Below are 20,929 nucleotides of genomic sequence, written 5' to 3'. Positions count from 1 at the left end.
ACGCTCGGCCGCGCCGCCTCCCGCCCCGCCCGCCGCCGGAGCCGCCCCGGGCCGCCGGCGGCGCTCCCGAGGGGCCGCGGGGCCGGCGAGGCTGGGAGGGAGCTGCGACTGCAGCGAGCCCAGGCTGCGACCGACGCCCGCCCGGTCCCCAGCCCACAGCACCCAGTGCCAGCTCCAGCCCTTCCTGGGACACCCAGGGATGGGATCCAAACCCCCCCGGACAGTTCCAGTGCCTGACACCCCTTTCCATGGGGAAATTCCTGCTGATGTCCACCCTGAGCCTGCCCTGGCCCAGCCTGAGGAGTCCTCCTCAGCAGAAGTTTCCTGAGGAATCTCCTCCTGTCCCTGTTCCTGGGAGCACAGCCTGACCCCACCCTGGCTGTCCCCTCCTGTCAGGAGCTGTGCAAAGCCACAAGTTCCCCCCGAGCCTCCTTTCTTCTCCAGGCTGAGCCCCTTTCCATGGGGAAATTCCTGCTGATGTCCAGCCAGAGCCTCCCCTGTCCCAGCCTGAAGCCATTCCCTCTCCTCCTGTCCCTGTTCCTGGGAGCACAGCCTGACCCCACCCCGGCTGTTCCCTCCTGCCAGGAGCTGTGCAGAGCCACAAGTTCCCCCTGAGCCTCCTCCAGGTTGAGCCCCTTTCCCAGCTCCCTCAGGAATTCTCCAGCCCCTTCCCAGCTCCGTTCCCTTTCCTGGACACGCTCCAGCCCCTCAATGTGTCTCTCACCATGAGGGGCTCTGAACTGGATGCAGCATTCAAGGCGCTTCAGCAGCGCCAGCACAGGGGACAGTCCCTGCCCTGCTCCTGCTGCCACACGATTGCTGAGACAGGCCAGGTGCTGTTGGCTTCTTGCCCTCCTGGGCACACGCTGGTTCCTGTTCAGCTGCTGTCAACCAGCATCCCCAGGTCCTTCTCTGCTGGGCTGGTTTCCAAGCAGGACAGCTCCACCGGGGCTGGAGGTGAGGGAGCAAGCCCGGAGCCAGCCTGGCTGGGTGCAGGGAGCCGTGGGAATGCCGAGAGCCAGCCATGTCCCCAGCGCCACCACAGCCGCAGGAGCCACCCCACAAGCTCCGTGCACTACATATAATGGACATTGTGGAACTGAAGTATAATTTTCAGAGTGGAAGCTGCCACAGGATGTGTTAGTGAAACTTAGGGAGTCAGGAAATTGATGTAAAGCCATGCTGCCTCAGCAGGGACACACCAGAGCCAGCACTGAGGAACCAGCCCTGTGTGAGGCACACTGACCAAGCCTGGGTCACACATGACCCCAGCCATCCCTGTCACCACACGGGCAGGGAACAGGCCAGCAGCTGCTGCACCAAACACGAGGTGTTTGCTGTCAGATCTTCCATACCCACAGGGAGCAGATGGTGTTGAGCTCCTTCTTTCCAAAAGGAGCACGTGTAGGAAACCACGCAGTGAGAGAAGTTGGTTTATTCTGAGTTCTTCAGTGTTACATTGGCCAAAACACTTCTCAGCTTGTGTAACATTTGTTTTCTACATGTGCGGTTCAGCTCTAGTCAGGCTTGTACATCAATCCCTAAGGTGGATGAGATTTAAATATATCAGCTTTAGGATAAGGAAGGCTGAATCAGCCCCGCTGGGATTCCAAACTGCAAATTCAGAGAGTTGCAAGCATTGAAGCCCGAGGACATGGTTTTGAACTGCACACTCAGTCATAAATACAGGCCTCAATGCTCATTATTCCCTACCATAATCAGCCTGGATTCTTTCCTCCCTGTATTTTGCCTTTGAGGGGTAGGGAGTTCATCGATGTCTTAGTGAGATGAATGAATATCCCAGCTCTCATGCTGAAGGAGAGGCAGGAACCGTGAAGGATTTTAGCGATGAATAACCTCAAAGAGTGGCTCCTGAGAAATGCGGGAGACACAAGGATGAGGCAGGGTTCTTGCAACACAGGTGCCTTTGAAGGAGCTGGAACAAGAGCTGCAGACTCTGGTTTCACCTTTCCACAAGACTCTCCATTTGCACTGAGCCTTTCCCTGCAGTGAGGAGCTGTCCTGATGACGTGCATGGATTTACTCGCTGCTGAGGTGGGATTACACCCCTAAGTAAGGCTGTGGCAGCAGTGGTAATTAGCTGCACAGTGATTGACTTGGACAACACAGAGACTAAAATAAGATTCAACCTGTGCATGTCCTCAGAGAAAATGCTGGATCTTATCCTGGAGAAATTGTGAAACCATTTGTGTCAAAGCCATTTTGGGGCCAGTGGAGGCAAATCACGGCCTAATTAGTCCATCTAGTCTGAGCATGACTGACTCCGGAGGGGTAAGGGCAATTCCTTCCAGCCTCTCTCCCTGCATTTATTTTTGTTTTCTAAGGTGGGGAAGGAAGCTCAGTAGAAAGATGATGCTGTGGTTAAAGCACATGACTGGTTCTGCTTTCATTTCCCAAGTGGTTTGAGGCAAATCACTTCATGCCTCTGTGTTTTTGGTCTTTTTCTCCAGTAGAAAATGTCTTTTCTCCCAAGAGACACTTGAAGCTTGAAGTCATTGATTTTAGTGACTTCCGTACGGGATGTGCTGTGAAAGTATTTCAAGGCAATTGAAAGTATGACAAGTAGTGAAGTGAGTCCTCTGAAATCTTGGAGCTAAACATTTGTTCCTTTAATTATTGTGTACAACTGAGCAATAAAGGGAACACTTTTAATGTGCACTTTGTAATAAATATTGAACACTAAAAGCTAAATAATAAACTTCAAAAGCAGGGTGTGTAAGCTAAACTAGTAAGAACTGAGTAGGACATTAAAGCTAGATCTTTGTTCTAACCTTTTAGTGCTAAATTACCCAATTAAAAAAAATCAAAATGTTCACATGACAGAAACATTTTGTCATTCATCCAAAAGTAGTCCTGTGTCCCTGGAGGCAGAGACACTCCATGTGCAAGAATCAGATTCACAGGGTTTGAATATACATAGATGTCATTTCCCACTGTGGAATAACATCCTGAATTAGAGTTGTATAGTTAAGCTGGAGAGATTTGTTAAGGATTAATAAATGCTGTCTAACAGATGCTCCTCCCCAAAATATCACTTGGCCACAAAGACTTTTTATGCTTGAGATCATCTTGTGCTTGAATAATCTTTGATCTTTTTGCCCAAAAATGTGAAACTGTGTCTGGCCCATCCCTGGAAGTGTCTAAGGCCAGGTTGTATTGGGCTTGGAACCACCTGGGATGGTGGAATGCTCATGGCACGGGGTGAAAGTGGAGGATCTTAAGGTCCCTTCCCACCCAAACCGTTCTGTGGCTCTGCCCCTGCCCAGGGAAGTTGCCCCACTGCCTCGGAAGCAGCAGGTTCTGCAGGTGTGGGGTTTTGGACATGCAGGCAGCTGCAATTTTGGTGTTTATCGCAGCAACAAAAGCCACTCTGTCACATGGGGTCTGCTGGAACGAGGAGAGCCCCAGCGAGCCCAGCCACACGTCCCACAGCCGGGTGGGAGCCGTGCCTTGCTCACTGGTGTGGAAAATGATGGCCCAGTAAGCCACGAGTATTGTGAGGAGGAGGAATGAAAACAACAGTGGCATTGAATTGGAAGAATTCCCCAACGGGAGTTCTCTTCCCCTGAAAGCCAGCAGCAGAACCGAGGTGCAGATATGGGGGGATGCAGTGAGGTGTGCTGGATGGTGCACGGGGCACGCAGAGCTGAGCTCCAAATTGCCTCCACATAGCATAGCCAGCTCAGTCCAGCCTGACTTCAGGGTCAGCTCAATGCCCTTCGTTGCTCCATTGTTCTTCACCCTACTGGAGAAATAACAATTAACCAATGGTTAATTTAACCTTGCTATCCAGGTTAAATCCCTTACTGCTTCGGCTGGCAATTTTGAACCTGGTGAGGAGTGAGGTCCTGACAGATTTGTCATGGGAACGTCACCAGCAAAATGGGAAGGGACTGGCATGGGTGCTCTCCAGAGCTGCCTGTTCATGCATTGCCCTACACATCGGCTTGTTGTGACCCCAAAAATATCCTTAACCAGGACTTGGGTGCTGCTGGGAGAGCTAGGATGTGCATGGAGCTTGCAGGAAAGAGCAGCTCTTCTCCAGATCTATTATTTCTCCTTTTCTTATAAATTGGGGTCAGAAGGTAAATGGAACATGCTGGAGCAGGAAAGGGTGACTGATGGTGTATATTAAAAAGACTCTTTAATTACAGGATTTACAGAGAGGATTCTTCATGGAGATAATTTTTTAATTGTTGGCGTTTTCAGGAAAATAATCCCAGTGCTCCCAAGCAGTTCCCAATAGCAAAAGCCCTGGTCTCTGAGCACTGCTGAGTCTGATCCCTTCAAGATGGGGCAAAAGAAAATGCTGTGCTTGTTAGAGCTCCCGCATTAAACTTCAACTTCTCCTGAAGAGAAGTGTTTGTTTCCTTCCATCTGCTGCTTTTGCAAGGAAGGGAAATCAGCCTGTTCAGACACCAGGAAGTTCTTCATCACGGGAACAGCTCGCTGTAAATGCAGGAACAATAACGGGCAGAAATTACCATACCTAAAAATACCCAGCACGGCCCAGGCCGGAGCAGCCCGGAGGAGCACAGGGTGGATGGAGCGTGTGGATCCACAGGATGTGCTGGGCGTGGGCAGCGCGGGGGCACCTGCCTGGCTCTGCTGCAGTTTTTGCTTTCACCAAAACATGTTTTGCTTTTACGGGGAGCTGTCGGCTCCTCCTGCATCTTTGTGCACTGCAGCTGCTCAAGCCGCTGGCAGGGAGATGAAAGCCACACCTGTGCAGTCAGAGCCCTCCAACACCTGGATTTCACCGACCCCATCCCCACAACGGCGCTGTGTGAGCAGCTCTGGCGGAAAGGCAGCAGCTCTCCACTCGTCCCAGGAGAGCCAGGGATGAGGTGATGAGCCAGGTGGAGGCAGGGGATGAAGTGATGCTGTCCACAGGCCACTCTGAGGGCAGACAAAGCCCACAACCCGCAGCTCACCCGGTTGTTGCCCTAGAGCTCACCGCCGAGGGAAGCCCGTGGTGTCTCCTGCCATCAATTCCTATGCGGGCTGTGCCTCCGGTATTTGCTTTTCCGAAATTTCCGAGCGCCGGCCGCGTTTCCCTGGTAACGCCGAGCGAGCCGCTGAGGATTCTTCGGGGAGCGGCGGTGCCGATGCTCTCTCCGCGCCGAGCCCTGCAGCAGTTTTGGCTTTGCACACCAGAATCTGCACTTGTGCCACAACAGGGGTGGAGCCCTGCAGCAGTTTTGGCTTTGCACACCAGAATCTGCACTTGTGCCACAACAGGGGTGGAGCCCTGCAGCAGTTTTGGCTTTGCACACCAGAATCTGCACTTGTGCCACAACAGGGGTGCTGTGGGAGCTCCCAAGGTGTGTGTGCAGGTCAGCTGTGCGCTCACCGGGTGGGCAGCATCCTGGAGAAAGGACTGAAGCAGCTCCAGGGTGGGAAGGTCCAGACCTCAGCCAGGTCCCCATCGCCTCCATCCCAGCGGGGCACAGCCCCTGCTTAGCCCGGCACCTCGGTGCTGTGCCTCTGAGCCCTCCGCTGCCGTGATTCCACCGGGGGCCGCGGGAGCCCTGGGTCTGTCGCACCGAATGGCCCCGGTGGCACAAGTGAAGAGCTGTGTCCCGCAGAGCCAGGGCCAGGCTGCCCTGCCTGCCCTGCGGCAGAGCCGGGAATGCCGCTGCTGCCAGCTCCTCACCTGCCCCTGGGCTGACACCGCTCATGGAAACACACGGCCGTGGAATTTATTTCGTGTCTGTGGCCTAAAACTCTCCCCGTGTCTGCCCACAGCCCGCCACACCCATCATTCCATCCCAGCGCAAACCAAGGGCTCTCCAGGAAGAGACAATACCCGGAGCACTGGTTCTAGCCAGGTCATTTAAATTATTAAAATGAGAAGTAACTGCATGGGCTGGATCCCAGCAAAGCAATTTGTAGCTCATTGTTCCTTCTGATGAAATAGAAAATCGGTCTAACTTTGAAGTAAGAGCTTTGTATCCCAACAATGAACCAAGCCTGTGCAAGGAGAGGTCAGGCACATTTTCATGGGAGCTTGAAGGCACCAGGAGCAACAGCAGGAAGGTGTTTTGGGGATACCACTGTGCCAGGAGCAAGGACATACAGAGATCATGGTCTCTGCACCCCCCAGTGAAACATAAACTTTAAAGTATTTAGAGATTTTAGAGGAACTAAGATTTTAGTTAGAGATAAGTCTTACCAGAGTTAATTAAAATAAATGAGTAGGCCTTGATGAAGTTAAGAGTTAGTAGTTAACTAATAACTACACACAATGTTTAGTTAGCTGGGTTTATAATGAAGAATACACAAACTGACAAATAGCTTTTAGGAACATAAGACAATTGTGGGCCTCCTCTGCTCTGAAACCAATTGAAGACAAGGAATGGGAGTTCTACCAAGAGTTCATTTGTCATATTGGCATTGAAAAGGTAGAAAGGTCAGAACGAGGAAGACTTCATTGATTTCCTCATTTTGGGATCCCTCCCCATGAAAGGGACACCGACCCATTTCAAGGGACAAACTATGCAGGTTTAATAGCTTTTGAAATTATTAGCATATGAAGCGAGGAATGGGATGTACCAAAATTATGAATATGTATTTGTATTTTGGCTATTCAATACTTGTATGGATAAAAGGGCTCTGTAATCACTTGGAAGCTGCGGTGTGTATTTGGGAGCTGTCCCACACACAATAAACATACACTTTCTAAGTTTAAACTGTTAAGAGAGCTTTTGTCCGTCACGGATGGATATCGGTACTAGATCAATATCCATATTTCTTTAATAATTCACCAGAACGACCCCAACATGCCCCAAAGTGAGTCCCTACAGAACAGTCCAAGCGTGAGAACAGCTCGTTTTGGTGGAACACGGCTGGGAGATTCCCTTCAGGGCTGAGAAGCCGAACGACAGAGTCGGGCGGCTCCGTGCTGCGACGGCGGCACTCCGGCAGAGCACACCGGGACACGGCCGGCCGTTTCGGCGCACCGGGAGGGAGCACCGCTGCCCCCCGAGCACCGCCCGGCACCGCCGGGGCCCGGCTCGGCCCTGCCCCGCTCCTCCCGCCCAGCGGGCGGCCGCGGAAGCGATCCCGGGCAGGAAGAGCCGGGAGGAAGCGGAGCTTACGGGCAGGGGCGGGCCGGGAGGCGGCGGCGGGCCCCGGTGAAGGCGGCCCGGGAGGCAGCGGCGATCCCGGAGGCAGCGGCGATCCCAGTGAAGGCGATCCCCGGTGAAGGTGATCCGAGAGGCAGCAGCGGTCCCGGTGAAGCCGATCCCCGGCGAAGGCAGCGGCGATCCCCGGTGAAAGCGATCCCGGAGGCAGCGGCGATCCCCGGTGAAGGCAGCGGCGATCCCGGTGAAGGCAGCGGCGATCCCCGGTGAAGGCGATCCCGGAGGCAGCGGAGATCCCCGGTGAAGGCGATCCCCGGTGAAGGCAGCGGAGATCCCCGGTGAAGGCAGCGGAGATCCCCGGTGAAGGCAGCGGCGATCCCCGGTGAAAGCGATCCCGGAGGCAGCGACGATCCCGGTGAAAGCGATCCCCGGTGAAGGCAGCGGCGATCCCCGGTGAAGGCGATCCCCGGTGAAGGCAGCGGCGATCCCCGGTGAAGGTGATCCCCGGTGAAGGCAGCGGCGATCCCCGGTGAAAGCGATCCCGGAGGCAGCGACGATCCCGGTGAAAGCGATCCCCGGTGAAGGCAGCGGCGATCCCCGGTGAAGGCGATCCCGGAGTCAGCGGCGATCCCCGGTGAAAGCGATCCCGGAGGCAGCGGCGATCCCCGGTGAAAGCGATCCCGGAGGCAGCGGCGATCCCCGGTGAAAGCGATCCCGGAGGCAGCGGCGATCCCCGGTGAAGGCGATCCCCGGTGAAGGCAGCGGCGATCCCAGTGAAGGCGATCCCGGAGTCAGCGGCGATCCCCGGTGAAAGCGATCCGAGAGTCAGCGGCGGTCTCCAGCCAAGGCGACCCCGGGCTGCTCCAGCATGAAGCTCATCATCCTGGAGAATTACTCGCAGGCCAGCGAGTGGGCGGCCAAGTACATCCGCAACCGCATCGTGCAGTTCGGGCCCGGCCCCGGGCGCTTCTTCACGCTGGGGCTGCCCACAGGTGGGTGCCGGGGGGCGGCCGGGCCGGGGCCGAGCGCGGGCCCTGCCCCGGCTCAGGCGGCCGCTCCCCGCAGGCAGCACTCCCCTGGGCTGCTACAGCAAGCTGGTGGAGTATTACCGCAACGGGGACCTCTCCTTCAAGTACGTGAAGACCTTCAACATGGACGAGTACGTGGGTGAGTGCCGCAGCCACTTGTCCTGTCACCTTTGTCCCTGCCCGGGAGCTGCTGGGCATTTATCCCGGCAGAGCCTGGCGATGCCCGAAATCCGCCTGTCCAGGTAAGATGGACAACGTTTCACAGAGTTACAGCACCAACATTTCACAGTTACAGCATCAAAGTTTCACAGAGTCACAGCACCAACGTTTCACAGAGTCACAGCATCAGTTAGGATGGAAAAGAGCTCTGAGATCACCGGGTCCAGCCTGTGACCCCACCCCGGTGTCAGCTGAACCATGGCTCTGAGTGCCACAGAGTCACAGAATCATGAGGTTGGAAGAGATCTTTAAGATCATCAAGTCCAACCTGTGCCCCAACACCTCAGCTAGACTATAGCATCAAGTGCCATGTCCAGTCTTTTTTTAAACACATCCAGTCTGTCCTTAAACACCTCCAGGGAATTAGCAAAGGGGGACAATTTGAAAACCTAGGGAAGAAATGTGAAATTTTTCCATAGGTTTGAAAACGTATGGACAAAACTGGATGCTGGGTGTTGCCCAGTATTGCACACACCATCACAGACACTGCTGTGTGTTAGCTGCACTCAGGGACTGACCAGGCAAGGAACAGCTTATCACTGCAGGCTCAGCACCTTTGCTCTGGGATTATAAAGGTCCCTTACAACGACCACTGTGTTCCCTGAGAGCCCTCTGGTATCTCCTGCTGAGATAGCAAAGTCATGCCATCTCTGCAGTCATGGTGAAACAGTCTCCTCAGAAGAAATAGATCCAAAGGTGAAAAACATACAAGCTAAATATTTGCTAATGTTAATTTTATCCTGGTCAAAGAGGGTTTTTTTCTGTGAATGATTCCAATCCAGCAGAATTAGTGGGTATCCCAATAAGCAGTCCAGTGTGGGTTTACAGCATTCAAGGGGGGGTAAATATGCAATAATTATACAGTAATTATTATTTCCCAGGCTTCTGTACAGTTTTTTAGTAATTCTTACTAATATGAAATGGGAAAAGGGCTGAAAAGGTACTGGCAGAGGAGGCACAGCATACACCTGCTTTTTGAACATCTGTTGTATATTAATATGGGCATGTGTCTTACAGGAGCTGAGATTAATTCTGGTATTTAGGGAAATAAAAACAGCTCTGAAAGCTGAGGGTGTGACAAAGGACAGAGAGAGCACTGCTCTGTCACCAAAGCCACTGCAGAGGTGTGGAAGTGCTTTGTTATGGGTGATGCTGTTCCAGTTGGCCTCAGTCCTGCGTGTTCTGTTACCAGGCCTCCCAAGGGATCACCCAGAAAGTTACCATTCCTTCATGTGGAATAACTTCTTCAAGCACATCGACATCTCACCAGAAAACGTCCACATCTTGGATGGAAATGCCCCTGATCTCCAGGCTGAGTGTGATGCATTTGAGGAGAAAATCAAAGCAGCTGGAGGCATCGAGCTCTTTGTTGGAGGTGAGAACCCGAGAGCAGCGGCCTCTAAAACCTGTCCCAGAGCTGTGCCTGTCCTCCCCAGCTCTCATTTATTGCCAGGATTATTCACTTTCAGTGCATTTGCAGTGAAATCCACCCCACAGTCCCTGGCCCTGGGCACTGCAGTGTCCTGGCAGCAGGACACTGGGGACCTTGTCTCCCTGCCTACACTCCCAGCTTTAGGGCTTTCAGTGCAGGCAGTGAATTGTTCAGGAAGTGTTAGCAGGAGAAATGGGAAGGGCTGGAACTGTACAAATAGGAGGTATTTATCAATTGTCAGTGGCAACAGGAAACTGCTGGGAGTAGCTTTTCCCACACAAGCTCTTCCCATTTTTGGGAAGACATTTTGGGAAGCTTTTCCCACACAAGCTCTTCCCAGTTTGCCATAAGGTTCTGCCACCTGCTTTGCTTTGTCGTTGTGCCAGTGCAATCAGGGCACTGTCTGGTGGCTCCTGAGGGGGCTCTTGATGTTGTTCCTAGCAGACACAAATCTGAGCTGGAGCAGAGGAACTGCAGGGGTTTTTCTGAGCTCTGTGATCCCAGGAGCACTGCCTGTGCTTCTCCTGGGAGAGCTGCTGGCTCTGCTGGCTCAGCTGAGCCTCTGCTGACGCTGTCCCTGTCCAGGTATCGGCCCCGACGGTCACATCGCCTTCAACGAGCCGGGATCCAGTCTGGTGTCCAGGACACGAGTGAAGACCTTGGCCATGGACACCATACTGGCCAATGCCAGGTTCTTTGATGGTGACCTCTCCAAAGTGCCCACCATGGCTTTGACAGTTGGAGTAGGCACTGTCATGGATGCCAGAGAGGTGAGGAAATAAGAAGAGGCTTCCTGCAGTTCCTCTGGAGCAGCCAAAGGTTATCCTGTCATGGAGCAGCCACGTGTCCTCTGGTGTAGGGTGTTCTGCCACAGAATGCCTGATCCTCCTGTCCTCTGGCATCCTGCAACACCATGGAGAGGCTCTTGCTCCGTGTCTCTGCTGGCACTTGTGTTTGTGTAACCCTGCAGCAGCTGTTCCCCCCAGGGAGCCGGGGAGGTTTGGGCGAGTGTCTTTGGTTAGGAATCTTACCTGGAGAGTAACTGCTTGAGTTGATGTCACACCAGCAGGCCATGAAAACTGTGGGACCACTTTTACTGGAATCTATTCTTGATCTACACTTGTTAAATGTCAGTGTGCAGGTGCCCGAAGGATCATTGCAGTGACGCAGCAGGCTGTGATGTCACTGAGAGCTGAAGCAGCCAGAGCAGCAGCAGCAGCACAGAGAAGTGGCTGTGGGGAGGGTGACAGGGGTGTCCCCATTCTCAGCTTGGCAGGGCATGGCTGGGCTCCCCTGACCCCGGCCAGGCCCTGACTGCCCCTCTGTGTGTCTGGGGGTGCAGGTGATGATCCTGATCACGGGAGCCCACAAAGCCTTTGCTCTGTACAAAGCCATCGAGGACGGTGTCAACCACATGTGGACGGTGTCGGCCTTCCAGCAGCACCCCAACACCGTGTTCGTGTGCGACGAGGACGCCACGCTGGAGCTCAAAGTCAAAACGGTGAAATACTTCAAAGGTGAGTGTTTGACCAGGCCAGGCAGCTCTTCTGTTGCATTTTTAGGAGCCACGAGCCATGCTTTGCAGAAGTGTTGCTGTATAAGTAACTCCCAAAGGAGTTATTCCTTAATAACTCCTTAGTAATTCTTCCCTAATAATTCCTTACTAACTCCCAAAGGAGTTATTCCTTGTATTTAAGGTATATTCCTTAAATATACCACAGTAGTACCTGTGAAGGTAATTGCTTAATGCTTGGTGTGGAAGCAAAGGCACAAGGACAACAGTGATGTCTAATTCCATTAGTATCCAATGAAGGAGAATTTTCCTTTATTAGTCTACTAAAATTACCTTTTGACTCTCTCCATCAGGTTTGATGCTGGTTCACAACAAGCTCGTGGAGCCCTTGTACAGCATGAAGGAGATGGGAGCAGAGAGGAGCCAGCCCAAGAAGCCATACAGTGATTAATGTGCTGGGGCAGTCCTGAACCAGCTGCTGAGAACAGCTGGGACAAAAGGGAATTGCTGCAGAAACTGATCTCGTATTTGTTCTTAAATTAGCAGAATGATCATATGGTTCCCTCTCTCCATTGAAGAGACAGATGCCAAACACCTGCCTTAATTAACCAAAGGAGGATGGGATCCAGTGTTCTGTGTTCCACAAACTTTTGCCACCAACTCATTCTCTGAAGGAAATGAAGAATGAATTGTTTGATCTGTGAACTGACTGTAATCACAGACTGAAGGCTGCAGAACTGAAATGTGAGGATAAATGAAAGCACAATGTTTCAGAAACAAGTGGGTGATAACTCTGGGGTGTACTCCTTGCAATTAGGACAAGTATCTGTTATTCCTGCCTCCTCCATGAAACACTCTTATATTAGAATCCTGGAAAAGAGGATTGTCCAGCTGGAGAAGGGAAAGCTCAGAGCAGCACCCACAGCCAGGAGAAGGCAGCAGGAAGATGGAGCCAGGGGGAAGAAGAGAAGGGACAGTGGGGTGGGAGTGGAGACAGGATGCTCGCGCTGGACAGGATAAAACCCCACTGTGGGAACAGAAAAGCAGTGGGACAGGATCCCCATGGCTGTGCAGGCTCTCTCCTTAGGAGACTGCCAAGAACTGACTGGATAAAGCCCTGGCTGAGCCCTGCTTTGAGCCACTGTTGGACTTGAGACCTCCAGCAGCATCCCCCACACAGGGTCCAGGGTGCAGCTCGGGCACCTGAGGATGTCACTGGTGTCACACACAAAGCCCTTGTTCATGTTCAGGCCCAGCTATGATTTGCTGTGCCTGGTGCTCTCCAGAAATTTCCATTTCTCTGAGGAAATGCCAAACCAGCCCCAAAGGAAACACTCTGTTTAACACTCTGTCAGCCTCTGTTTAATTACAGACACCCCACACAGGTGGACAACAGCCAAGACCCCACCAATTCGGAAATGCGATTTCTGTCCAGTGCTCTCACATAAGGGGCAAGAAAACTGGGCAAACTTTATTTTCTTTATACAGAAGTTTTGTAAGTTGTTGATCTGTAATGTAACTTTGTTCACTAAATGTCTTTAGTTTTTTAAAATGGTGACATTTGGCTGTATCTGGTGCTTGGTCTCAGTGTGCTCGTGGTAGCAAAGCAGTCCTGGAGGCAGTGTGGTGGGAAGAGCTCCTGCTGCTCCCCTTCCTTGCCCAGTGCTTGCTGGCAGGTTTTCCTCGGAGGGCAAGGCAGGGCCCTCGGGGTGGGAAGGCACTCTGAACACATTAAATCCCACCAGCAGAGCACAGCCCTGCCAGCTCCAGGTGGGAGCTCTGGGCTGTCCCACTCCCAGGAGCACCTGGGCACACCTGTGCTGCCAAATCCATGCCAGAAGGAAGACAAACAGGGACACTGCATTTACCATCCTAAGGTGAACTTAGTGACTTGAATTTAGTGCAGGAAAAACAAACCATCCACAACATACACTTCACCTACACACTGACCTAGAGATTCAGCTGAGGTGAGATTTCCTTTTCCTTCCATCTCTTTAATCTCGGTGCCAGTTCCAACAGTGCAGACTCCTCCTCTGCACAGGGAACTGAAGCACCACTTGTTTTGGCCACACATCCCAGGATAAATTTATTAAGTCTCAGTCAGAGCTGAGTGAGCTGTGATCACACGCAGTTCCTGAGGAGTCTCAGCTCCAGAGCTTTCCATCCAGGCCTTACTGCTCTTGAACACAGCACATGCAGCTTTATTTTCCAAATAACCTTTTAGACTGTTCTGCAAGTGGAAAAACTTGTAAAAAAAATCAGTGTTTGCCTCCAGTAATCACATTCATACTCAAAACCACTTGCTGAGACTTTAGGGGAAACAATTTTGTTACTGAAATAATTTAAAGTGCAAAACCAGTGGAAAGAAAGGATCTAGTCCAGAAGCAAAAGTATCAACCATCAAATTTCTTATAGGAAGAGTTAATTAAAAATAAATACTTCATCAACTGAGAACAACAGGTAATTGTCAGTATCTTGAAGAATTCAAGTTCATCTCTTCCTGATACTTTGTACCCTCACTGGTCACATCCTCATCCCTGCCAAAACAAGGACAGGCAAGGTGAGGGAATCCAACAGCAACACAGGGAGTCACCAACCTCACAGAAATCCCTGGAAATGCCTGTTGGTCATTTGCTGCCCAAACTCTCAGGGATGCAAAGGCTCAGGCACAGCAGCCAACGAGAGGGGTTGGGGATAATCAGCTTTAATGTCATTAGAAAGTACCAGTGACAGAGCCAGGAGCTGCTTTTCAGAGAAGCACATCAGGAAACTCAGAAGCAACAAACTTTGTTGCTGAATACAGAAGAAATTGTCTGTATTGTATCAGAAAATTCCCCCAGTGCAAGCAGCTCCAGAGAGAGCACTGCAGCTCCACCAAACCACCCCAAACCCCACAATATTCAGGATCCAAGGGTGAGTCTCCCTGAAGGAAACCCCCAAAATACTTCCAGGATTTGAGGCTTCAATTTTGTCTGTTGGCTTTTAAAAAAAGGGGCACCTTTTTATATATTTTTTTCAATGGATTTCCAATTTCTGACTTTAATAATGGACATGTTTGTTTGGGCGTTCCATGATGATCCTGATCCCAGGATGGGGAAAAGGTCTCCTTTGGTTTTGGCAACAGGCTCTGAGGTGTGAGTGTCCTGCAGTGCAGTTACCACTCTTCTGTCACACAATGGAAGTGAAAAGCAAACAGAGGACACAAAAAGCATCTGTCTCTGGTTTGTTCACCTTTTGGTGCTGGAGGAAGCTACTGATCATCATCTTCCACTTCCCAGAACTCCCTATCATCAATGTGCATGGCTTGAAACAATCTGCAAGACAGAAAAGCAGTGTTGTTATCAGGGTGTAAAAAAAAGTAAAATACGTTAAAAAAGCATCACCCTAAATGCAAAAACAAGTACAGCAAGTTCCCTTGGCTTTTTCAGTATCACAAACCACCATCTGTGCCCTGTGGAAGGGACAAGAGAGGCTGGCATTGTCCCTCTGCTGTCACCTGCCTGTCTCCTGTCCCACATCCCCAAGGGAATGTCAGGCAAATCTGCAGCTCCTTGAAGCAGCTCTTCCCCAAATCCTCGAGCTGCTCCTGAGCACTGGCAGGGAAGCACTTCCCTGCAGGCTGTGGCAGCACAGAAAGGGTGAGGTCATGACCTGACCAAAAAAACCAGGAATAGGCTCAGAGGACTCCTCCAGAATTTTAAACCCAAAGTCCTTCAAAAGCAAAACCATATCCTGAACCACTCCTGATTTTTACTGTTAGTGCAAATATTTGAGAGGAGAAACTGTGTCTTAAACTGTGGCTACAAATGTCAGGTAAGAATCTGGGAGAGACTGTGAGGAAAAGCAGCAAATGGGTGTTCCAGCAGTGGGGGGGTCCCTGAAGCACCCACCTGTTGAAGCAGGGGGAGGAGGGGTCGTTGAAGTGCCGGTAGGGGTTGGCCCGGGACAGGGAGCCCATGCAGAGCCAGCAGAAATACTGCATGCACCCTGTGCAGGTCATCTTGTTACAGCCATCCAGTTTCTGGGGGAAAAAAATCAAGAAATGGTGATAAGGGACCCACTGTGGCAGGCCTGTCCCTCTCTGCCAGCAGCCCCCAGAACCAGAACAGTGAGCACATTCCCCTCCCTGGCTCCACCACACACTGGGATCCCAGCACTGGAAATTGGTTAAAATACTAAAAATACTGGAAATAAGTCTTTTTCTGAAGCTGGATTGATTTCCTGGCTCTAGTGTGAGCCAGGGGTAACCTGAAACACCAGGAAAACAAAAGGATTCATACAGATCCAGAGTCAGCCTGGATCTGTTTAGTGTGGGAGCCTGTCATTGTTTGTACTCCAGTCCTTGGACCCACCTCACCTCCTTTTCCATGCCACACAGAAATGGGAAGCTCTCTTAGTATTTCCTAGAGATTTCCTCTCCCCAGAGACTCCAACACACCCAGAACTGCTTCCTTGTGGGTTATTTTCTGCTCCATGATTCCCCAGCCTTCCCCTCCTCACTCACCTCAATGTGGGTCCCACAGCAAGGACAAGACTTGGAGTTCTTTTCCAGCCATTCCTTACTCTCCATCTCCTCCAGGGCTTTCTGAATCACTCTCTTGCCATAGCGTTGTTCCAAAAATCTTTTATTTGCCTCATCTGCTTCTAAATATTCGTTCCTCAGCTCCATTAATTTCTCTGGGAGGCAAAATCAAACCAAACCAGACAGCTTTTGTAAGATATTAGATATAGAAGTCCAGCTAATTGCAGCACAAATATTCTCAAAAAACAATAATGTCATTAATTAAAAAGCAAGAAAACTATTAAAATATATAAGTTGATAATATTAAAACCACTCTGTATCAAAATTCAGCAGTTTTACACTGTTTATTATAAAAGAGATCTGCTGATGGAATTAGAACAATGTAAAATAAACTGAAAATGGATTTTTTTTTCTGACTATATATTTAATGAAATTCTGTCACAGCATTTTAAGGCCAGACAGAGAAGGCTCCACCTGATTCCAGAATTAACTCTATGACAATACAAATAAAAATATAAAGGAATTCTTCCCCTGCTACGGCCTCTCAGCACTTGACAACCAGCAGTTTAGGGAGCTCCTGAGCTGAGGAGTCTCACCAAAGGAATATTTAATTGCCAGCAACAGCCCTCCTCCAAATGAGAGCACCTTTCAGAAAGCTCAGGGCCAGGAGCTCCCTCACCCAGCTTTGGATTTTTCCACCCAAGATTGAGCTGTGTGCGGGCGTGACCGTGGAGCCCAGGGGAGGGGACTCACCTGCAGTGACCTTGCAGGGGGACACGCCATGGTAAGTCATCTTGCAGAGGGTGCAGAAGGCGTAGTTGCAGCAGGAGCAGATGCCCATGGTGCAGCCGGGCTCCTGCATGACGGGGGTCTGGCAGCCAGGCCGGGGGCAATAAACCACGTCGGCCATCAGGTCCAGGCTGGACTGCAGCAGCAGGCGGTCGTAGCGGGCAAACAGCTCCTCCCCAACCAGCTCCTTCACCTGCCAACACAGCCCAGGCAGGCGACACAGCTTCACCCACACGCACCCAGGCCTGGCACAGCTGCCCACAGCATCCCTGCATCCCTGGCAGTGCCCAAGGCCAGGCTGACAGCACGTGGAGCAGCCTGGCACAGTGGAGGGTGTCCCTGCCCGTGGCACTGGATGAGCTTTGTGGTCCCTTCCAACCCAAACCAGGCTGGGATTCCCTGATTCCTTGCATCTGTAATTCTGAGCCTGCTGCAGCAACAAACAGCAAGTCACTGAAAAGGTACCAAGAGATGGATGGATCCACTTTAGATTCTCCAAAAGGTCACAGGGGGTCAGGGATCTGCTTCCAGGGAACAGGGACAGGAGGAGAGGGAACGGCCTCAGGCTGGGACAGGGGAGGCTCAGGGTGGACATCAGCAGGAATTTCCCCATGGAAAGGGGGGTCAGGGATTGGAACTGCCCAGGGAGGTTTGGATCCCCAACCCTGGGGTGTCCAAGGAAGTGACACTTCCTGACACAGTTTAGTGACACGGTGGGACTGGATCAAAGGCTGAACTTGGTGACCTTGGAGGTCTTTTCTGACCTAAATGACTCTGACTGCCAATGTCCAGCTGCAGGGCCACAGCCAGGCCCTGAACTCGGGCTGGGTTCCAGAGCTCCCAGCCCCTGTGCATGGGAATTACCTGGCCTGGAGTGGCGACAGAAGAACACTTGGGCTCGGGGCAGTTGAGGCAGTGCACCTGTCCATCCCTGATCTGGATTTCAAAGTAGTCCTTCAGGCAGGCCTTGCAGTACACGTGGCTGCACTCGGTGAAGTGCATGCACTCACTGCCCAGCTTCTCACAGAAGCAGATACTGCACAAGTACATCTTGCTGTTAAAGCACTTCCTCCTCTGCGCCTGGTCGAAGTCCAAGATCTCCCTGATCAGACTGGACAGGGACTCCACATCCTGCACGGCCCTGGCATCCACCATCTCCTCCTCAGCTGTGGCAGAGCCTGTGGCACCCCCACAGTCCTTCCCAGCCTCGGGGGGCCCCACTCCTGTCCGGCCCTGCCCCTTCCCCTGAGGGCACATTTGCAGCTCGTAGGGTGAGGAGATATTCAGGTAATTCAGCGTTTCCTCCTTCAGAAACTGCATCCAGGCAAAGAGCACAACGCAGCCTCGGTTCTCCTCCCACACGTTGTCCAAGTGCTTGCAAAGAGCGCTGAGCTGGGGAGGAACAGAGAATTCCTGATTTTATTAAGTTTGTACCTCCCCACTGGGCTCCTCCCCTCACACAGTCCTTAGTGCAAACTTTGATTTCAGATTCAACAGTTTTCATGCTGAATAAAATCATTCTCGCAGATGCAAGTTTTCCTTCTTCAGAATAGTACTCAAATGAAAACCAGCAAGAGATAAAGAGCCAACTGAGGAGCAACGTCATTGGTTTTTTTACTTTGCTTAACTGTTAATAATTAACTTACTCAGCAGTCAAAATGTAAAAAAATCCTCTGCAAACCTGGGCCTGGGAGAGCCATTTCCCACTGAGGGTGAACACGGGCGGGGAGGTTGATGGGTAGTCGGGTGGGAGCTCGAAATTCAGCACGAGGGGAGGCAGGAAGCACACGGAGTACTCGAATCCACTGCTCTGGAGGCTCTCTGTGGAACTGCCTGAGCCAGGGCCCACCAAGGCAGTGGGAGAAATAACAGAAAAACGAAAATGAACCAACTGTTACTGCTTCTGACAGCACCCAGTGTCTGTTAATTGGATATATTTCTGGGGTTAAAACTATTTGTTCCACCTTAAATAACAGAACTCTCAATGCAGTAAAATGTCAAGGGTTGGAGGTCTGTGATTAAAGCAGTTAAACAGCAGCACTGTGAAATGTCAGATTCTGCACAAACCAGAGCCTGGAAACACAGATCCTCAGGGGAATAAAAACCCAATAAAGAAACTTAATTATTCTGAAGAAGTGCTAGTACTCATCTGTGATTTCTAACTTTACTGAGGACGTTCTGTGTATGAGGATTAAACTGCTCAAACACAATCCCCAACAAGCAGAGCAGAGGGTGAGCCACAGCTCTGTCCAGTCACTGCTCCCTCAGGTCACTCCCCAACAACCACCTGAGCTTGGTAAAGCCTCCCTTGGGATAACACAAAACATCACAACTCACCCCTCACAAAAATTTTGAAGTCTTGAGGCAACTCCAGGCAAATTCTTGTTTCTCCCCCTTGGGCAGAGTCTGCTCTCTTAAACTCATCCTCATCGTAGATGCTGGCCAGAGCCAGCAGCTCGTCCTCCTGAGCCTCCTTGTCCTCTGAAGACATTTAACTTTTCTGTGGAGTTGCCACCACTCTGCAACATCACCCAAGTTAATGCATCCAATTCAAATTATCAATTTGAGGCAGCTATTTTATAGCATAGAAAACTTTAGAAAAACCACAGTAACCAATCTAAAACAATTTGAAATATAATTAGGTATTTTACAGGTTAAAAAAAAAATATTGGTAGCTTTATAAAATTTTTTTAAATGCCCAACAGAATATTGAAAAGTCAGAAAGCAAACTGTGTAAAGACAGCTGTAAGGAGGGAAATAATGAAATACGGAGATACAGGCACAGGTGACACAGGGACAGGTGTCACCGGCACAGCTGACACAGGGACGTTTCACTGATGTATGGAAGAAAACAGATCCCCCAAAAAAACACAGGAGAAACGAATTAGTAACAGTAACGAAACAGGGGAACAGTTCCATTTGTGATTGAAAATACCACAAAAAGGTTCAAATCCCGCACAGGCATCTTGTAGGCGCACTCGTGGAGCACCTCCGCTCTCCATTTGGGGAAATAAAGCCAGTTTGCTGGGTTACCTCGAGTCAGGGCAGCGCGGAGGCAGAGCCGGGGAGCCGCTCCCGGAGCATCCCTCCAGGGCCGGGCGCTGCTCGTCCCTCGGGGCACGGACACGGCGCTGCGGACGAACAACAGCAGCACGGCTTAGAGCCCGCCCGGCGCCCCGTGCCCCGCAGCAGGCCGGGGCTGGGGCTCACTGCCAGCCGCAGCAGCGGCGACCGAGCCGCGGGCCGGGCCCGGGAGCGAGCCCGGCCCCGCTCCTCACCGGGGCAGCCGCGGCCGGGCCGAGCGGGCGGGGAAGCGGCGGGGACCCGGCCCTGCCCTGGCGGAGCGGCGGCGGGGACCGCAAAGGAAGGGAAGGGAAGGGACGGGAAGGGACGGGAAGGGACGGGAAGGGAAGCGCCGGCGGGCGGAGGAGGCGCCGGGCCGGCCCCGCAGCTCCCCCGGCGGCCGGGAGGGCCCGGCCCGGGCTGCTCGGGGCCGCTCCTGCCGCGGTGCTGGGCACGAACGGGCACGAACGGGCACGGAACGGGCACGGAACGGGCACGGAGCGGGCACGGAGCGGGCACGGATGGGCACGGAGCGGGCACGAACGGGCACGGAACGGGCACGGAGCGGGCACGAGCGGGCACGAACGGGCAAGAAGCGAGCACGAACGGGCACGGAACGGGCACGGAGCGGGCACGAACGGGCACGGACGGGCATGGAACGGGCACGGAGCGGGCACGAACGGGCACGGAGCGGGCACGAACGGGCACGGAGCGGGCACGAATGGGCACGGAGCGGGCACGGAGCGGGCACGAACGGGCACGGACGGGCATGGAACGGGCACGGAGCGGGCACGAGCGGGCACGGAGCGGGCACGGAGCGGGCACAGAACGGGCACGGAACGGGCACGGACGGGCACGGAGCGGGCACGGAGCGGGCACGAACGGGCACGGAGAGGGCACGGAGCGGGCACGAACGGGCACGGAGCGGGCACGGAGCGGGCACGGAGCGGGCACGAACGGGCACGGAACGGGCACGAACGGGCGCGAACGGGCACGAACGGGCACGAACGGGCACGGAACGGGCACAGAACGGGCACGGAACGGGCACGGAGCGGGCACGGAGCGGGCACAGAACGGGCACGGAACGGGCACGGAGCGGGCACGGAACGGGCACGGAGCGGGCACAGAACGGGCACGGAACGGGCACGGAACGGGCACGGAGCGGGCACGGAGCGGGCACGGAGCGGGCACAGAACGGGCACGGAACGGGCACGGACGGGCACGGAGCGGGCACGGAGCGGGCACGGAACGGGCACG

At 52.8% G+C, this 20,929-nt stretch overlaps 2 protein-coding genes across 3 annotated transcripts; one reads left to right on the top strand and one right to left on the bottom strand.

The window, feature by feature from the left end:
• The first annotated feature begins 7,092 nt into the window (after window positions 1–7,092).
• Window positions 7,093–12,856, top strand: GNPDA1 (glucosamine-6-phosphate deaminase 1). 2 transcript variants are annotated; one of them, XM_085591618.1, is made up of 7 exons: window positions 7,093–7,597; window positions 7,881–8,098; window positions 8,172–8,273; window positions 9,546–9,728; window positions 10,371–10,555; window positions 11,128–11,302; window positions 11,652–12,856. In XM_085591618.1, the coding sequence occupies exons 2-7, from the start codon at window positions 7,975–7,977 to the stop codon at window positions 11,747–11,749; spliced, it is 867 nt and encodes a 288-aa protein (XP_085447744.1). In that variant the 5' UTR covers window positions 7,093–7,597; window positions 7,881–7,974; the 3' UTR covers window positions 11,750–12,856. The 2 variants fall into 2 exon arrangements, with proteins under 2 accessions (XP_085447744.1, XP_021396948.1); XM_021541273.3 differs by having other exon boundaries at window positions 7,094–8,098.
• On the bottom strand, window positions 12,645–20,022 carry RNF14 (ring finger protein 14). The gene is made up of 10 exons (XM_021541270.4): window positions 19,888–20,022; window positions 19,643–19,740; window positions 18,947–19,128; window positions 18,291–18,442; window positions 17,474–18,001; window positions 16,574–16,802; window positions 15,803–15,975; window positions 15,189–15,319; window positions 14,530–14,612; window positions 12,645–13,835 (listed from the first exon to the last, which is right to left on the bottom strand). The coding sequence occupies exons 3-9, from the start codon at window positions 19,098–19,100 to the stop codon at window positions 14,549–14,551; spliced, it is 1,431 nt and encodes a 476-aa protein (XP_021396945.3). The 5' UTR covers window positions 19,101–19,128; window positions 19,643–19,740; window positions 19,888–20,022; the 3' UTR covers window positions 12,645–13,835; window positions 14,530–14,548.
• Between the last annotated feature and the right edge of the window lie 907 nt (window positions 20,023–20,929).

Source organism: Lonchura striata, chromosome 13, assembly GCF_050655825.1.
Source record: "Lonchura striata isolate lonStrDom1 chromosome 13, ASM5065582v1, whole genome shotgun sequence".
Lineage (NCBI taxonomy): Eukaryota > Metazoa > Chordata > Aves > Passeriformes > Estrildidae > Lonchura > Lonchura striata.
Note: the sequence above shows the minus strand (reverse complement) of the source record. Positions and strands in the feature narration are given on the sequence as shown.